General features: G+C 42.1%; 1 protein-coding gene across 7 annotated transcripts in view; it reads left to right on the top strand.

The window, feature by feature from the left end:
- Positions 1-20,358, top strand: part of LOC111871803 (peroxidasin) — a 735,056-nt gene that overhangs the window by 569,971 nt on the left and 144,727 nt on the right. For 6 of the 7 annotated variants that reach the window (XM_023865159.2, XM_023865161.2, XM_033754415.1 and 3 more), the window contains one exon: positions 3,964-4,154. In XM_023865159.2, coding sequence (XP_023720927.1) covers positions 3,964-4,154 — 191 coding nt within the window. The remainder of the gene's footprint in view (positions 1-3,963; positions 4,155-20,358) is intronic. The other variant, XM_023865160.2, reaches the window with a different exon arrangement.

Raw genomic sequence — 20,358 nt, forward strand, 5'->3', positions numbered from 1 at the left:
CTTTCTTATGTACTCAGAGATGTTCTCTTCATTCCCTGCTGACTTCTGCGGCTCAGCCTACTTCTATTCTTGATAGTGCAGCACGCCCTTCTGAGCTTCCACTGAAGGGAGATGTGCCTTATTGGAAAAAAAAAGGTTCTTTCTGCCGAATCATATCCTCCCCCTCGCGATCCATCTAATAAAACCCCCGATACACCGCCACGTTCTTGTACCATGCTTACAGTAAAAGGCAAAGTGGCCGGCATTATTTCAGCGGAAAGTCGTAAGTCGATATAAAAGCGCTTGATGTTTCTCTGAAGTCCGTAACTTAATCCCCCTTCCCCAAATTTGTATTTGATGTTATGTGAACATGTGTTATTCACAGTCTTATAGTGACAGTACAAGGACAGACACGAACTGTGGTTTCGTTTCCTCTTGAGGGCTGGCGTTCAGAACAGACTACACAGTAAGCACTGAAACTAGGATGGTATTTCATGCTTTATATTGTAGCATGTAGACCCGTTGCTATGTAATGACTCTGTAAACAATGCCCTTTGTTAGGCATTATTAATAAGCCTCAGTGAACTAGCTGGGAAGCGGCGTTCTCTACTCGGTCTGTGCGACAGCTGTATGACGCAACAATAGAAGAACTGTTGGAAGCTGTGTGTTCTTTGCGGTTCGTGCCGTGTTGTTTGAAGCAGGAGTTTAGCCTGGAGATTAGTTACTTGATTTGGGGTAATTCAGAAGAATATGAATTTTGTGCGAGATGGCCGCCAGTCTGGGAGTTATGAGACAGTCGCCGGCCAGTAAGGTTGTGTGTAAGGACGCTAAGGAAGTTACGGCCTTGGAAGCCGTTACCAGATAACGACTGAAGACACGGCAGGCTGAGAACACTTGCGTGTGTGCTGTAGTCAGTTGTAGAGCATGTGAAATAGCGATAGCACTATGGTTACTTGTAGTCACGGATCTGTATGGGTTCAGTAAATCTAATTACCAATCCATATCCCGTCTCTAGTATAGTATTTGTCTACTTACTTTGTCCATCATTTATTTTATTCCATCAATCTTTATTTTCCTTTCTCTTTTATATTATTTCTTCCTCATGTCAAGCGAAACGTTTTGCTTATTCACAAACATTATATTGTTCCTTCTTATTCCGAAGAGAGACATTTTGTTTTGCGGAATTCTGTTCAGAGACTGGTTGTATTTATCTGCCAGTTTTCCGTGATTAAAATTCAGGCACATGTTTGTCGTACATTTTGTAGCCTGTTTTTTTTTTTTTTTAGAACTTGATATCTGCAGTTTGTCATGAGAGGGCTACCAATCTTTGTACGTTTAGCACCCTATTGTCAAGGTTACCTACATTCGCTCACTCACGGAGCTGAGCTCGTCTTGCGAAGCCTCCAACTGTGAAGCTTTTACCTACATTATCATCCGAAACTTTTAGCTTGTGCCACTCGAATTAGCATCTTGAACGTCTACTTTAAGGTTGACGGATGTCTTCCGATGTAGCCAATCGGAGAGCGACGAGACTTGGGAAGTCCCCTTATGATTATGACCGCCAACACAACATTAAAGCGCATATCTACAGGTGGAGACAAAAATATGTTGATATAAGTCCTGCTTATTTAATATATACATGGATTTCTTACTATATGTTTTGACGTATGATTTAGGTCATCATCAGGCGCCTTCTATGATTTGTAACCCAAGTTATTAAAGTTAATGGTACAAATATGGATCCATATTGTGCATCTGGTGTCTGCTGTTGCGGGCGAATGTTAAACTCAAGTTATTAAATTGTAATGCGAATATCTATTTTAGTAGGACGTACAAATAATTACTAGCCGGCAAAAATATGCATCAATATTGGGACAACTAACTTCGATAAATTGAGTTATAGATCATAGAAGGTGCCTGATGATGACCTATATTATAGGTCGAAACATGTAGTTAGAAATCCATAAATAAAAAAAGCAAACTCCTTGGCCAGTAGTCCGTAAGCTGACTATACCAACCGAGCGACCGCCGCTTGTTGGCGAAGTTAACGTCAACTCTAGCGGATAGAGGGTGTCGCGTGGTCAGCACAACGGATCCCCACTGCCGTTAATCTCGGTTCTCTAGACCGTAGCAGCTATTTCCTTGAAATACTCCTCAGTCATCCTCACGAGGCTGAGTGGATCCCGTTCCAGACCGAGTACTTATCAGAAAATATGATAGTGCCGGGAATCGAACCCGGGACCTCTGACCACTAGACGGCATAGATGGTCTTAATAAGAAATCCATGCTTATATTAAATAAGTAAGGTACACATCAACATGTTTCTTTCTTCACCCGAAAATATTCCGCCTTATTGTCGTTTTGACGGTCATAAGCATAAAATATTATACACACAACAGGATGCAATCTATAAACTTTACGATATTGAGACCGCTTAGTTGGGTTTTAGAAGTACTTTAACACAGCAGTTCATTCTGCAAGTATAGTAAGGCATTTGACTCAATCAGAATATGCGATATACACCATGACGATGGAGGAAAGAAAGTGTGTCGACATTAGATGGAGGTCAGTGGTCAGCTTCAGGCTTCGGCTGCTTTATCACCGAGGAAAGAGGCACCAATTCTCATCGGATAGGTCCCAAACTTTTATTGAATTATTTTAGGTTGTGGTGAATATTTCGTGAAGTACAAGAAGAAATAGTTCCTGATTCTATTTAGCGTGATTAGCCTCGAAACCGTAAATAACACATTTGGAAAGATGTTTAACCCATCCCGATACATTCGCTCTTAGAGTAATTTAACTTTTCTTTTTAGGGCGTCGCCTCGCGTCTTTCAGTCTGTAGTTTTAATCTCGGAACCAAGCCGTACCAGCTGCGACTATGAAACTGTAGACCATATACTAAAATTGCATTATCATGTTATTGCATTTGCTCTGCGGGTTCTTGTCGCAAGAGAGGAACTCACTTAGACGATACCTTATTAGAATCACATATTCTGCACGGAGTCTGGCAGACGTCTCGAAATCTTCACGCAGGAGAAGATTAAATCAAGTCAGAGGCGAGAGACACTCATACTGGTATAGGTTCCTCATTTTTTTTGCATTATTACTGAGTAGATACATACTCCCATTCTTCGTGTATCAGATTATTAACTTTAAATGGTTTCCACTAGTTTAGCTTCACGTATGGAACGTATTGACGTTGTATTTTATTTTGTATAATTTATCTTTTATATAACGACACCGCCGGTAACTCAGACTGAGAGATCTTCCCTCCTGTGATTGATGAATTGGAAGAATTATGGAACGGAGAGAGCTTGGACTAATTTGTGATACTTTCAGAAATTTATGTGGCGGGACTGAGGAAAACTACGAAATCACCAGTCAATATAACGTTCTTCGAGCCGAAACAATCAGGAGATCAATGTTCTGGGACATTATAGCCAAAGTGAAAATCCTTTTACTGGTGTCATTTCAAATATAAGCGACGTGGCTTTTGAAATTCGATCGCAGATTTGTACCTACAAGTTCTGTTTCGTTTTTTTTTTTTAACTTATATTATTTATCATGTAAGTGTATGTTCCTTGTGAAATAATTTCTGTGCATCGTGCGGCCATGTAAGGATTTGTGATGGACAAATTGTGGCTGAGGGCAGGATTTCTCCAGATACTTCGGTTTCCCCTGCCAATTTTTATTCCACCAGTTACTCCACAATCACCATCATCTATCATCTGGGGCTGGTACAATAGGCCAATAGTGGCCACAGTACCAAGTGGACACAGCCTCACTCAGTTCTCGCCTCCAACCTTTTGTTCTTCTCATTTTACTGTGTCTTGTCCTTCGTTTACTTCTTCTCCGGCGGTTCGTTACCTCCTCCTCCTCCTCCTCCTCCTATCTCCTCTTGTGGCCCGCACATTTGTGCGCCCAGGGTGTGGTGCCTCGTGTCTTGTTTGGATGTGTAAGGCAGATACTGGTGGTGTGTTGCAGGGAGACGTGAGCTGCCGCACCGACACGCCGAGTGGCAGCAGCTGTGGTACTCAAACTTTGAGGAGTTCCAGCGCCTCACAGAGCCCAACTTTGACAACAATACAATTAGCAACATTACAGTGCAGCTGGGCGCAACAGCGTTCTTACACTGCCGTGTCAGGAACCTGGGAGAGCGCACGGTGAGTGCAGAAGTGCGTATTAGCAGCATTACGTAACCCTAGCTTAAAGCCCCTATACAGGGTGTTTCAAATAGAAACATTGTTCCTTTTATTTTATTTTGAGGGCTCTGGACTGAAATGTAACTTTGATGTGGACGTCGAGACTGTTGCACAAGCTGTTTTAGTTTTGGAGACTTTATTTTCATGCCCGCAGATTAACGCCAACAATCATTCTTACTGATACAGGATGTTTCATGTATAGGTAGTGAAAACACCTATTCTGTTGGGTCCGTTAGAAAGAGCTAGCCTCAATCCTTCACCTGAGGACGGAAACAGATCCAGTTTCCGAAACGTGTTTTTCTTAGTTATCTTAAAAACCAGGAAGATGGATAAAGTCCGAAAACCCAATATCTCTGTGTGTTATACACCATCGTCAGAATCCTATAGTAACTACTTGTCATTATAAGGGTTAGTTTATGAGAATGACAAATGGATTAAATCGGCTCAGGATCATGCAAAGTGACGGTTTTGGTATTGGAAGTGTTTGAACTTAACGTTTTCCTTCCATAGCGTTAGGTAACTGATTGTATTACTTAGCGCTATGCGTCAACTGGAAACTCTGTTCCCGATCCAAGATTTCACACAACGGAAGAGAACTTTTAAACCGGAATGTGAAATATTAGAGGTAATATTGTCACGATATAGTGACTATAGACGGAGGTTGGTTTGGTAATTGGGTTTATTGAACACTTACAGAACGTAACTACAAGCAACTGTAGCGCTATTGCTAATTCACGCACACTACAGTTCACTACAGCACTACAGTGGATGAAAATTCTAAACTAAAGGATTGTTTCTTGCTGTTTACAGTGGAGCACTACTTTATGCATGCAGTTATGAAAACGAGTTGTAGAGACTCTTAATTATGGAGCTCAGGCATCTGCCTCACGGATAATCCCATGCACATGCAATATCCCAGCCCCTTATTATTTAACGTCTTAAATTGCAGAATAAAGTGAGCACTTTTATGAAGCAGAAATTGGATGGAATTGACAATTTTCTTGAAAGGCTTATAATTACGGTTTTCAAAAACAAGAGAAAATTCTGAAAGTAAGGTTGATTTAATTTTCCTTTTCCTTCCAGCTCTGTTCCTTCATGTATGGCAGTCTTCAGGTCCGTAAGGGGGAGGGAAGCGAAATCCTTACGCCTTTATGTGCTATATGCATGAAGTACATGAAATGAACACACAATCGGGAAGTTCGGTCATAATCCTCAAGCTTCGTATTCGAAATGTTTGAACGTATATAAACGACATATGGTATTTTTCATATATCTGTCCTATATATCCTCAAATTTATGTGAAGTTCAGATCGAATTTTACCGAAATTCGAATCTATGACTCCTGACCAGAAACCTTAAATCCCAATTTCCTGTTGCATAATAGCCTACCTCTGTTCCTGCCAATATAATAATAATAATAATAGCAATAATAACAATAATACTTATTTACTTACTTGCTAATGGAGCTGAGCCCTTCTTGAGGAGCAGCCAATTCTGAAGCTACCCAAGAATTTCCCAGCATTTTGTGAAATCGAAGGTTCATTACCTTGATCACATGAGCCCTCCACTGGTCCCTATCCTGAGCCAGATCAATCCAATCCATCCCATCCCATCCTGTCTCTCTAAGGTGCATTTTAAGCACTGTCCACCCACCTACGTCTTGACCTTCCCAGTGGTCTCTTTCCTTCTGGCTTTCTCACCAATAACCTATATGCATTTTTTTTCTCTCCCATTCGTGCTATATGCCCTGCCCACCTCATCTTCCTTAACTTGATCATTCAAATTATACTTGGAGAAGAGTACAAGTTGTGAAGCTCCTCATTATGCAGTTTTCTTCTACCTCCTGTCACTTCCTCTCGCTTCTGTCCAAATTAGAATCCACCTGCCCATCGTACACGGTAGTAAGAATTCTGTCAATTGTATATACAGTAGACTCTCGATTATCCGCGGTAATGGCGGGGAGACTTGGCGCGGATAATCAAAAACATCGGATAAACCGAAGTACACATATACAAGCCAGATATACCGGTATAAATTTAACATCGTTAATTTTTTACACCATAAAACGCTACTTAAGCTTACCTTTTGTGATGCAGGCCAATGGTTCTTCATTATAAAGCTTCTGAAGTACGGTACATAGCCTATTATAGTTGAAACTGTTCTATTGTAGATTTATACACTGAAATACACCTACACTGTAATTTTAACCACACTAATATCCTAATGCCGTAACACGAAAATAATTGAATCTAATACCATTATACAGTACTGTGCACTAAAATAAAGGAAGATGAATGAATACCAAAAACTACGAATGTTTAGGAAAAGTAGTCTGTTATTGATTTCTGTTTCAATGACATGGCTTCTTTCTTCCTTATGGTTGCTCTCAATCTGCGTAACACCAATTTGTCAGAAAGCAGAGAATCGCTTTGTTGCTCCAGAAACTCTAGCAAACCCTCAGTCCATTGAAGAGCAGATGAATTGCTTATCCTTGCATTAAAATATAGTTTTGCCTGTTTTGCGCAGATAATTCCTGAAACAGGAATGTTTTGTGCCCTTTGTTGGTTAAACCATTGCAACATTGCTTTGTCAAGCTCATCATAAGTTGGCAGTTTCATTGTTTTTCTGCCTGATAAGCCACTCGATGAATCAAAATTACTGGCGTAATTAATCAATTTATCTTTATTTTTTCTGAGATCGCGAACTGTTGTTTCACCTATACAATATTGTAAAGCTAGGTTTCTGGTAGACCATCCTTGCTCAAGCTTCTTAATTATGTCGAGTTTCTGGTTAATTGTTAAAACTACACGCTTCCTTTTCTGCTCCATTATTTTTAAATTATTGAAGAACCAGTCACAATGATAAAAAAAACAATGGTAATTCGGCACTTTCTCGCACAAAAACTTAAATTGTATTTTCCCACACAACTGAACTGCCTACTGTATTAATAACAACTGAAGAATGCAGTTCAGTGACAGACAGGATCGTACTCTTCTTTCAAAAGAACTCTCCTTCCTCCCACTACTACAGATTGACTGGTGCCTGAGTTTGGTCTTTGTTGGTCCCTTTGCTAATTGAGGTCTCACACCAGACAGATTTATGGCTCCTTGCTGGTCAAGGTTCTTTAACATTCTCTACTTGTTGGAAAAAGGGTAGGTTTCGAGCTTTCGAAACCTGATTTCGAGCTTTTAAGAAAAATAACGGGAGAATATCGATGGATGACGTAAATGCGAGTACAGTTCTCTCTAAATTATAGTAAACTAACATTGACTGTCATACAAAACATTTAAACAAATGTGATACTCACTGAAAAAAAAAAATCTTTAAAAATACATTGCCGCGGTTGAGCCGCAAAGCGGTTAAACAGCGCGCGGATAATCGAGAGTCTACTGTATTTCATTACTGAAGTAAAATGCAATTCTTTCCTATTGACAGTGTTGGCAAATGTATCAGTGTTAGTGCTATTTATTGTGGTATTGGCGCATGGTTCCAGTTTTTCCTTGAGGCGATTAAACGCCGTCGGTAGATTTTTAGTCGAGTAATATCTTGAACTGGTTGCCGCCACTCACGTCGACGGAACAATTTTCTCTGCTCTATCTGATACGGCTGCAGAAGAGTTCTCTTTCAAGGAAGCCGTATACAAGTTTATAATTGTCATTTCTTTTCATCTGTGTGGAAACTCTTCTCTCGGCGATGTTTGGTCACCAGAATAGAGCAGTTAAAGGCTTTCAGCCACGTCGAAGAAGCAGACATCTTGGAGCAACTTTCCTTACAGCTGGTAGCTGCTCGTTCCTGCAAGAACGCTTTAACATTACCACTCACTCACTCACTCTCCGCTGTCTTAACTTATTATTGTTGCAATGAAGAGAGGCGTCGTTCCTGCTGTATGAATTGTACTTCCTCGGCCTGTAGGCCAATGGGAAGCAAGCACACTGCTGCCTGTCTCCGATGTTTTGCTCACACGGAATCCGTAGGCATTACAAACAGACCATGATGGAGGGCAGTTCCATAGAACAGACGGCTAATTGCTGGTTTCCTATCGCTGCAGTCTGGTTCCCATCCCAGGTCACATAGGATTTGTGATAGAATTGAGCGGGTTTTCTCCAAGTGCTTTGGTTTTCCCTACCGTGGTCACAAGAGCCCTCCACTGGTCCCTGTCCTGAGCCAGTCAGTCTATGGACCACACCATCCTCTCTCTCTATATATAAGATCCATTTTAATATTGTCCACCCTCCTACACCTCGGTTTTCCTAGTGGTATCTTTCCTTCTGGTGTTCCCACCATTTTTTTTTGTATTTCTCTGTGCAACATGACCTGCCCACCTCATCCTCCTCGACTTGATCATTCTAATTATACTTGGCGAAGGGTACAGTTACGAAGCTCCTCATTATGCAGTTCTCATGTCACTTCATCTCTCTTCGGTCCAAATATTCTCCCCAAAACCCTGTTTCAGACACCCTCAGTCTATGTTCCTCCATTAAAGTCAGACAGCAATTTTCACACCCATACAAAACCACAGGCGAATTGTTTTGTGTATCCTGATTCTTGCGTTCCTAGACAGGAGGCAGGAAGACAGAACTCCTGGATTGAGTGGTAACAGTCATTACCCGAATTCAGTCTCTTTTAAATTTCTTCTTGAATCAAATTTTGATTTCTTACTTTCGTTCTGTACTGTGAACTGTGCCACATTTTCAAAGGATCTGTTAGCTATCTTTGTGTCATGATTTTACCCTGCTTACTTCTAGACCAACTTCCTTGAAGTTTATGTGTTTTTCTTTATGGTATCTAAATTATCACCCAGTAGATTCACATCATCAGCATAGACCAACAGTTGATTTGCCCCATTTAATTTCAGTCCCACCCTATTTTCCTGGACCTTCCTAATGGAATATTGTAAAGCAAAGTTGAAAAGCATTGGTAATAAAGCATCTCCTTGTTCTAGACCATTTTGGATGGGAAAATTATCAGACATATGTTTACCTGTACGGATTTTACTATACGTTTCATTTAAAAACATTTTAATTAGCCTAACTTTCTTCATGGGTACCCCAGACTCTATCCGATTATTGTACAGTGCTTATGTGAATATCGATTGCGTCGTTAATTAACGAACAAAATAATACCCATAGAGTATTCTTAAGTAATTGGTACTGATTATTAGGCAGTATTTAGTTTCGTGGTATTGAGTGCGATTTGTTATTTTCTTAATGTTTCTTAATTACACCAATAGAGTTATAATGTTTTCTCCTCAACTGTTCACAATTTGTTAGTGTTGTATGCTGTTAGACACTGCCGCAAGCGGTTCTGTAGCGCAAATCCGCGGTCTCTCTGTTCTTTTCTGGCTCATTACTACAATCTTTACTTATTATCCACATTTAATGTATAGATTGTATAATTATTGGAGTTAAATACAAAAAATTACTACAGTCAAAGTTAATTGCATTTTCAGCTGTCTCAGCGCTGATACGTACACACGAATCACATACACAAAAATGAAAAGGAACAGTGAAACTGCCTAGTAACTATGTATCTACATGTTTCATGGTCGTTATTGAATGGCTGATGCTTGCCCATTTTACGACGTTTCATCAATTTTTGTGGATCAGGAGTGACATGTACATCTTTCGGTCATACAAACACACACAACTTTTTTCTTCCCAAAATTAATGAAATATATTTGGATATATATCTATCTATCTACAAAAAAACTAAACAAACTCCGAGGCCTGTAGTCTGCAAGCGAACTATACCGACCGAGCGACCGCCGTTTGTCGGCGAAATTACTGCCAAATTTTGCGGATAGAAGGTGTCACGTGGTCAGCGCAACGGATTCCCACAGCCGTTAATCTGGGTTTTCTACTATGTAGCTATCTAGCTATCACGCTACGGCCCTTTTTTGGACCTTGACCGCTTTTTCAGTTTCTTGATCTTTTACGCGGTCGGTACGACTCCTTGAACGGGGATCAGCCCGTCGCAAGGCCGTTACCTGCACACGGGATAGCACAAATACAGAATAAACGCATACATCCATACCTTAACTGGGATTCTAACCCACCATCCTAGCGTTCGAGTAGGTGAAGACAGTTCATGCCTTAACCCGCGTGGCCACTGTGTTCGGCTGCCTGATATTTAGCGAACCCTATTTTTAAACCCTTGTAGATAAACACATATAACATCCCGCTCTGTATAATCCCATCCATTAACCCCGATCTGTTTCGGAGTACAACCTCCCCCCCCCATTTCCCTCTCGCACTAGTTTCCTTCTGTGTTCGTACAGTACATACTTTCTGATAAGCAGTGTCGGGGGCAAACTTGTCCTACCCGCTGACTGATAAGAGTGCAAGTGCACCTCTTCCCTTCGTCTCTCTGCACCCAGAGGAGTTATGGCCGTTATGGCAGAGTCACCGGATTAGACGTTCCGTGATCAGACAGGTAGTACGGCACACAGCGCCATCCAAGCGGCAGAAGCCATGCACTCATCTGAGTATCAAGCAGTGGCTTCTAAAAGAGCTGAAAGTGGCGCGAAACCTTTCAGGTTAATCCGATGTGACAGATAACCTACGGCTCAACCGACATGTGTATCGCTTGTATACAGATCACAACTAGTATGCATGTTGGAGGGGAAACGGTAGTGGTGAATCCAGGAACAGTACACAGGAAATATTTTATACACATTACTGTACAATAATGCCCACAGTCCGTTATGGCAGGCAAGGTGTAGATCTGCCAATATTCTGCAAGCAATTTATTAAAAATTAATGTGTTTTTAAATTCGTAATCATTTTATATATAAGAATAATTGGAAAGGAAAATTCGCAATTGACCCGCCACTAGACCCATTTGACTGAATTTTATACAGATTGGATTTATGGGAAGTCGGGATAGACTAGACTAGGGACAGAACGGCCGGGGGTTTAATCTCCGGCAGGGTCAGTTTTTTTTTCTAGGCCACAGCGTCCATACCGGTTCTCGGACCATTTAGCTTCCTATCCAAAGGGTAGTGGCGCACTTTTACGGAGGTAAAGCGGCCGGAACGTGAAGCTCACCACTCACCTCCATATAGTGTTGAGATCAAGAATGCTGGAGCTATACCTGCACTCCCACATACATCGTCATGTCGAAGTGCTTAATTAATTAAGCACAGGAACAACTTTAACTTGACCTGTTGGATGTATAATATTAATATTTTATAATATAAAGTTTACGTATCTCTTCAGATAACTGAGAGCCTGATGATGGTGTACATAGTGCCGAAGCATGTTGCCCAGTTTGAACAAAAAGGACTGAAGAAAAAATGAGCCTATATTTTGTGTGACAGAAACGTGTCTTCATTGATCACTGCTTAGCTCGTAAGAAAGCCCCTCCCTGTTTATAACTCAAAAGTTCATTGCCGTTTTCATTGGGTTCTGTCTTAAACCGGTTTAATATAATCCACACTTTGATACTTTTCCTAAGATTCATTTGAACAATATACAGGTGGCTACGTTTAGGTAGTCCACTCTCTTCACTTGTCTGGTGAAAATGTGTTTATTCCTTGCCTGTCGCATGTGTGCTACTTCACTCAAATTTAAAGTTCTTTAATTTAAACTACGCAATTGTTTTAAATGGAGAATACAACTAATAAAACTCCTCCTGTAAATTTGTGTATAGTCTTGTAAGATCTGGCGAATACAGGACAGTGCTGTGGAGGTTATTGTGATGTGGGATGTTATGTGTAAATAAAGTTATCCCTGTAACAGACCGTTGAGGCACATAGGGTTTTGAGACGACGAGGCTCCCACATTTTCTAGACAGTCGGCTCACAGATAAAGGTGAGGTTGTCAGCTTTATGCTCCGGCCGCCCTTTACCCCTAGAACATTCCTGGTACTCATTTCTTTTAGTGACTGAGTCGATCCCAGTATCATGGTGAGACTGGAAAGATTAGTTCGAACGAAAAATGCAGTGACCTCTCCGGAAATCGAACCCGCTACCTTCGGACTTGTAGCATAGTGCCTCAAGCAACTACGCTACAGCGTGTCCCGTTTATATTCTCTTACTTTTCTTAATAATATGAGGAACAAAAGCGTAGGACTGGAGTAAGATTTCTTGGAATACAGAGAGAAGATCTCTCGCAGAAAGGCTTAGGGAAGCTGATATGTTACCAGAGGATGTGATATAGGCTACTTTAGCACGTGAACGGAAGATTCGCAGAGCGAATTCAGAAAAGCTTTGATATATCAAAACGAGGAATACAGAAATGAAATTCTCTCTTGTGAAGGATAAGACTCGAAGGACTGCGAGTGTACTGTGACACAGGGCTTCGCATTGTGTAGACGCCAAACGTCCGAGCAATAATATGACACACAGAGGCCCGCATCTCCACGTGTTTACAACATCCAGGTTTCCTAGACTCTTCATTCATTCAGCATAGATTTTATAAGCATATTGAAGTGTTCGCGCACCTCTTGCACGCAACAGTATGTCTCCTCGCTCACGCCGAAGACTTTATTCAGTTGTCAAACAACAAAAGTGGCACCTTCAAGTTATTACTTGCGGTAGAAATGGCACTGAACTGTTTTCGTGCTGTGAGACTCATTGTCCGAGATACATTCAAGGTCATCTTTTACTATGATGTTACTTGTATTGTGTTCTCTCTCACCTCTTTATGCAGAAGAAATCATCCAAACCACTCCAGGTGCAAAACTTTTCTCGTCGTATGGACTTACTGCATAACTGCACCCAGTTTGAGCTCAGGACGACAATACCAAGGGTGAGAAGGGAAAGGAAGGTGAGGCGATATGGGAGCTGGGTCTCCAAGCTCTGGAATCTCCTAGAGTAGTTACTCTTGGTTACTACACTTAGTCTTCGACCCTGAAAATGGAGGCAGTAGGTACTTCTGAAACGCCGTAAATTTCTTCCAGTCTGATAAGAAGAAAACGGTAAATATATCACTATCAGGATTATGGGATTCTGCGATATTTCTGAAAGTAGTATAATAATATACGTGTTTAGTTTTTAGTTCTCTGATCGAGTGAGTGAAGGAGGATAACAGAAGCTTAAAAAATCAGTTCTGAAAATATTCGGTTCACAGCATGGCGGGCTTATGAGCTGCATGACTGAGGTTGATAGCGGATTGCCTGTCTTTCCAAGCAAATCCCTGCAAGAGGAAGTCTGTCTTCATCCTTTATACACTTCACTCTTTATCATATTACGAGGGTGAGTCAAATGAAAACCTTAAATTTGTAATAAAACATCGAAATTTCGCGCCATTATCCTGTAAGTTTATAAGCGTGCTACAAACAGCGTGGAGAATGGCCTGTAGGTTGCAGCATACTGCAGATGCACGAACACCGTCACAGCACCTGCCCCACTTGAGACTTGCACCAAGGAAGAACAGCGTTCTGTTATTCGGTTCTTGTGTAGTGAAGGTGTGAAGCCCATTGAAATTTATCGAAGAATGAAGTTTCAGTATGGTGATGCATGTTTATCACATCAGCAAGTGTACGAATGGAGTAGGAAGTTTGCAAATGCTGTGACTTCAGTGGAAGATGGTCCTCTTCTGGGTCAGGCACATCGAGTTGTGACTCCAGAGAACACTGCAGCAGTTGAAGCCATAGTGAAGGAAAACCGCCGAGTGACATTGAATGAAATTGCAGCAAGTTTAAACATTAGAGGTACGCCACGCGGTGCATGAGTGGTTGCGCGGACTACCAAAATAATTTTTTCTAAAGGAATTCATGCACTTTGTAAGCGCTGGAGCACTTGCATTGAGCGTGGGGAAGATCATGTTGAAAAGTGATACAGCTTTGTACCACTTGTGCACAATAAATAAAACTCAAAACAAATATTTAAGGTTTTCATTTGACTCGCCTACGTATCTTCTCATTTCTGCGATACATAATCTCTGCAGTTGGAGGACTACCGTCAATGAATCAGTGAATCAATCAAAGTCACACCGACCCGCAAGAACGTTGATTTCCCAGGCGGCCTCTGCGGGCCATGGGCACTGAGGCTTCTAGATGGACTGTCTTCACTGCGCCTTCTTGTAACCGTACCAGCGCAGTGATATGTGTGTCGTTGCAGTTTATAGGCCCTCAGCTGGTGAAGGAATTTTCTGCTTTTATGGAGCACGATCGCATTGCATCTAGTTCTTAGCTGTATAAGTCCACTCCTTATCCATACACGTTATCTTTCTAGAACTGTTATATGGGGCCTCTTCCTTGTAAGTTTTCCTTCTTCGATTTCGTACGAATTTCTCATTTCCTCCATTCGTGCTACATTTCTCGCCGGTCTTATGGTAAAAAGTTAAGTTAAGAATTTTATCTTCTCCTCGTCGTCCATACTCAACTTCCTACCCAACGGGTACCGGGGGTCCTTCCCCGGGCGTAAAGCGGCCGAGGCGTGAAGCTGACCACTCACCTCCAGCTAGTGCCGAGGTCAAGAAAATGTGGATCTATATTTCCACTTCCCCATACGCCTTCACGGCATAGTGCTTAATTAGTTAAACACAGGGACAACTTTACCTTTTTATGGGACCATTGGAAGGGGTAAAGTGGAACGACCCAGGAAACGATGGAATGATGAGTCTTAAACCTTGACACAAAAGAGGCCAAATAGCAGAACATGTGTACAATTTATGGAGTTCAATATGACAATATTTTCTGCCTCAGAATGTTTGTTTGCTCATGGTGGGTTATTCGCATTACCAGTCTGTTCTCAATCACCTTCAAGATTTATCACCCAGTAGTACTTTCGTAAGCCTCTTCGGAAAGCATTCGAACAGAAGGAATGACAAATTCAGCATGAGAGGAGACTCAGTGTTTAAAGCCGTAATATCAGCTTACGTTCCTGCCCCTTGCGGACGCTGTGTTTCTCAAGCTACAGGTCAGCTTTAAATTCGTAAATGCATTGTAAATAGCCAGTGAACCGTGATCAGCGCTCGTATAAGAAGACTGCTCTCGCGTAGCGAGACGCTATTCACGCTACGCGAGAAAGTAATCCAGCAAAGATTGGCTTAGCTCGTGTTAAATCCGCTTAAATACATCTAAACTGAATATGGGCAGAATGCCCCAAGTACGGTCATTTCGCTTGAAGATACGCAGTACGATTTAAGACCTCACATGAAAGGAGTTTACTTCCTGATAAAAGAACATCGAATTGCTTTATCTAGCACGTTCTTCCCCTCCCAACCCAAAAATAAGACGATCAAGGCTACGCTTCTTAGCTGATTTGGTGGAGCTCAGATGTGATTAAGGGAAAGAAATCTAGACACCCTCTCGGGGACAGAGCAGGTTTCGCAACACCACGCTCTTACATTGCTTTGTACATATGTGTTAACTCTTCAGCGCTAGAAAAAGGATATTACTGTGTGAGATTTGAGTTTCCCATAGCGGCGGGTTAGGAACATTACTCTTTTTCTGGCATGTGATGCTGTATAGTCTTGTACATCTTTACCGACGTTTCAAACGGATGTCCTGCCTCCATCTTCAAAGTGGAAGTGAATGTTGGCTGAGTCAACCATAGAGGCCTCGCTGTATGAAACAGGGACTGTCTATCGCTCGGACATTAGGATTTTGCCTCTGGTCCTGTACGGGTGTGAAACTTGGTCTGATTTTAAAGGAGGAACATAGACTGAGGGTGTTCGAGAACACAGTGTTGAGGAGAATATTTTGACCGAAGAGGGATGAAGTGACAGGAGGGCGAAGAAAACTGCATAATGAGGAGCTTCATAACTTGTACTCTTCTCCAAGTATAATTAGAATGATCAAGTCAATGAGGATGAAGTGAGCTGGGCATTTAGCACGAATAGGGGAGAATGGGAATGAATATAGGATATTAATGGGAAGGCAAGAAAGAAAGAGACAACTAGGAAAACCAAGACGTTAGTGGCTGAACAGTATTAAAACGAATCTCAGAGAGGTAAGATGAGATGGTATGGAATGGTTCGATCTGGCTCAGGATAGGGACCAGTGGAGGGCTCTTGTGAACAGAGTAATGATCTTTCAAGTTCAATAAAATGCCGGATAATTCTTGAGTAGCTGCACAATTGGCGGCTCCTCCAGAAGGGCTCAGCTCCATGAGTGAGTGTATATATTGTTACAGCCGTTTGTTAGCAGCTGCTCAATTCTCGACTTGATATCACAGAGAAAACTGTCAAGATCAGTTTCACTGTGTAGGTGGCAGTTTCTCAGAGAAACTTGGTAGGAGGATCCAGCCTGTCGTAATTAAGTAGAACGAATGGAACAGAGCCTGCACGGAGCAATCTGTTCCCAGTTTGGGCACGTAGCATGCATATGCGGATATGAAGAATTGTAAGTAATACTTCAGTTTCTAAAATTCGTTCTAGGGCTCTGCGAATTGTAATAAATTTCATTTTTATTTCGACACACATACACGATATATGGCTTCAGTTTGTGAGAACCCGGTGCCTGGGATTTCCTGTATGTCAGAACATGTTTGCAATTTTTCTTGGCCAAATTGTATACACGTTCGCTGCCCAGTCTTGTAACTTCTGTTGGGATCAAGGTTTATCTGGGAGGAGGCGGTTTTGTATGTGGGAAAATTTGTGGTTGAAGGCCACTGGATCTCTGTCCACATAGGATAAATTGATGTGAGTGCCAGGTTAGATGTTGTTCTCAACTCAGAGGTTTAACGATATATGCTCTGAGGTTTCGGTAGTAGGAAACTGCGGAAGGAACAGCAGTGGGCTGTGGAGATGCTACTGTGGACGGATGTGGAATTTATCTAGTAATATGTGAGGTGGCGCAACTCTGTGGTGGTGTGCTTACTGCTAGGAGGTTCCTTCCAACTTTGTTGCACGATATAAATAACTTTTTCGCTAATCAATACGTTTAATTAAAGACAGTAACACAGCGAACACTATGGAGATATAAGTAGACAGTTACTATACACTAATGGGCATAGAATGTGCTTGATAAACACTGCGAAAGATGTAGGAAACGGTTAGAAACTAATTGTAGGCCTTCATTGAAGTGTGAATAAGCTATGGAACCGTGAATAACACGCGTCAAATGTACATTCTAAAGGGTTCTGGCGATGGTGAATGACACACAGAACTACTGGGTTTCTGGACTTTTTCCATTGTTCGGAATTCTAGGTAATAGAGGACACTGGACCAGTGATTGAAATGAGGTCTTTCTAAGGGGCCCAACTAAGTTCGTGTCGTCCTTTCTCACCTGAAGACGGAAACAGATTCAGTCTCCAAAATGTCGTGTCCTGTATTACCTAGAATTCCGGACGATGGGAAAGTCCAAAAACCCAGTAATTCTACGCGTAAAACTGCATTTATGCATGAAGATGCGCGTGTACTTGAGATTATAAATACAAATAAATGTAAAGTTGTCCCTATGCCTAACTAACTAAGCACCACGCCACAAAGACGTACGGGGGAGGGGATTTATATTCTTTTAATTGGAAGTGGATGGTTACCTTCACGCCCCGATCGCTTTACCCCCGGGGAAGAGCCCCCGTTATCCGTTGGCTAGGAGGTTGGATGGTCTCCAGAACTGACATGGAGAAGGAAAAATCTCGCCCGTATCGGTAATCGAACTCGGACCCCTCGGCCACCCTGCCCGCAGCCAGTCGCTGTACGGACTGCGCTAACCCGGCTCCTGACTTTTGAACAAGTGCATGATTTGTACGAATTCTGGCGAATGATTCCGGGTGAAGGCTCATACACATTTCTGTCTCCAGACACACACAGACTGCAGTGCTTAAGCCATCGGAGGGAAGGCCAACAGATCTCTTATCCGGAAAGAAGTTAGGACTGTTTCCTTTTATTGTGTTGGTACGTGCAACATCCACATGAACGGGGCCCCTTCTTCCTGAACCACGTTACGGCTCATTCGCGCACAATGAGTCGCGTCTTTATAGGGCAGATGGAAGATTGGGATTCTGTCGCTTATTGTGCGGTCTTGCAGCCTCACCCCCTCCCTCCAAACCACAAGCTTGGACCCTCCTAGTCACAAGCTGGCACAAGTTTTACCACAAAATTTTCGGTGTTAAGGTTCGAACTGGGGCTTCCAGCATGTCCATGTACTAGACCAGTTACGTATAAAACTGATTTTAGTCCAAAACCCATTGCGCCCATTGTGATGCTCCCGAACCCCACTGGTTAACAATCAGCGGACCAGAATCTTCATCCCAAGAGTGACGTCACATGTCTTTCATAAAATTCTTATAATTTTATTTAGAATAAGCCGTAGACTGTCGCTTTGTTCATTCTGTTTTGACAGTATATACCACTGAAATTACGCTGTAGCTTAGGTGGTCGAGGCACTATGCTACTAGCCGGAAGGTCGCGGGTTCGAGTTCCGATGAGGTGTATTTTTTTTCAATTGACCCAATCCTAGCCGCACTACGACTCAGTCTCTAACAGAAATGAGTACCAGGAATTTTCGGGGGGGGGGGGTAAAGGGCGGTCGGTGCGTAAGGCTGACAACCTTACCACCGTCTGTGAGCCGATTATCTATAAAATGTGGAAGCCTCGACGTCTCACAACCCTATGGGCCTCTATGACCTCTTACAGGAATAGCTTTACTGTTTTACTACCGAAATGACTACTCTCTGCCTTCCCAGATTTCCTGCCTACCTCAGTTGTTACTAGGAGCCTAACTGATTATGGACGAACGATCTCTACTTAACAGTATCCTGGATTACTGTTTAATTTCACGTTGCGACAAATAAACACTAAGAGTGGGCTTTATAGCGACCCTGCAGTCACATTTACCATCAGCCAACAAGAACTCATAGTAAAATTCGATACTACAATATATTTGAAATAATATCGTAAATTAATGTAATACGTTTAGCAACATAAATTCACGGTATTTCCTGGTGGTTCAAATTTTTATTGTAGCATTTCCTTAGTTTTCTTTTTAATGCTAGTGGGGTGGGACTAAGTCCCTTGTACTGCGGCCACTTCTGGCCTATTGTACCAGCCCCAGATGATAGGTGAGCGTGATTGTGGAGCAATTGGTCGAATGAAGATTGGCAGGGGAAACCGAAGTACTCGGAGAAAACCTTCCACAGCGCCACTTTGTCCACCACAAATCCCACTTGACCAGACCCGGGATCGAACTCGGGCCGCCGCGGTGGGATTTCCTTAGTTACTTCGTGATATTTCTTTGACGAAATAACTAAGGAAATGCTACAAATAAAAATTCCTTCTCTTCAACTTCCTGTAGGGTATAAGACCATTTTTTTTGACCCATTGAGGAAATTTGCCGGAAATATACCGTTTTATTGGCCATATTGTACCTGCTCGGCGCGGAACTACCCCATTGCTTGGACACCGCCCAACATTTTTCGCATTCCATTTTCACAGGATGGGTTAGAAATGCAATTAAAGATGCATTACATGCATGTAGTGTGTTACCGTAGTCGTTACAGGGGATGGCTTGTCGGCCATTCCCAGGCAGTTAAAGCGTTTGAAAAGCGCGTTGAAACGTGTGACAGATGTCAGGACGATACGAAACATGGCTCAGCCGCCATTCTGCAACACGTTCTTTTGAAGTACTGCAACAGTGACGTAATTCAAGGGGAATTAAATGCTTATCATTTGAGATTTTTCCGCTAAACAAAAATGCATATACATTGAAAGGAACCGTGTTAACTCAGGTAGCATAGTGACGACTATGATCTGCGACACCCTAGGAATTACAGTTCGATTCCCCGGCAAATGAAAGTGGCTTCTCTTTTCAGAGCATCCAAACCGGCTCTGGGTCCCACACAGCCACAAACCCAGAGGCTTCTTCTCCTGGGGTAAAGCGGACAGGGCATAAACCTGACAATACATATCTGCACAGTAGCGAGATTAGAATTTTATCAGAGGAGCTGTACCTCCATTCATCCATATGCCTTTATAGTTTGGTAATTAATTAATCACATGAACTACTTATCTTTTCTTTCATTGTATAACCCCTTTTTCCTTATTTTGGACAAAAATGGAAGTGGGCTTATGTGATCACCATGCTGTGTGTGTCCCTGTATCCCTCCTGTTAACACAAATATTATGTTTCTGATCATTATCTAAAGCCCCATTTTTATCTAAAACACAGTTCTCTTTATATTTCAAAACACAACTTTTCGGAGACTGAATTCTGCCCCGAGATAAGGATTGGCTCTATCGTTTGAGTCCACCTGAGTAGGTTTTACGTGAAGGCGGGAGACAGAGTC

The sequence above is a fragment of the Cryptotermes secundus genome, unplaced genomic scaffold, assembly GCF_002891405.2.
Source record: "Cryptotermes secundus unplaced genomic scaffold, Csec_1.0 scaffold873, whole genome shotgun sequence".
Taxonomy (NCBI): Eukaryota; Metazoa; Arthropoda; class Insecta; order Blattodea; family Kalotermitidae; genus Cryptotermes; species Cryptotermes secundus.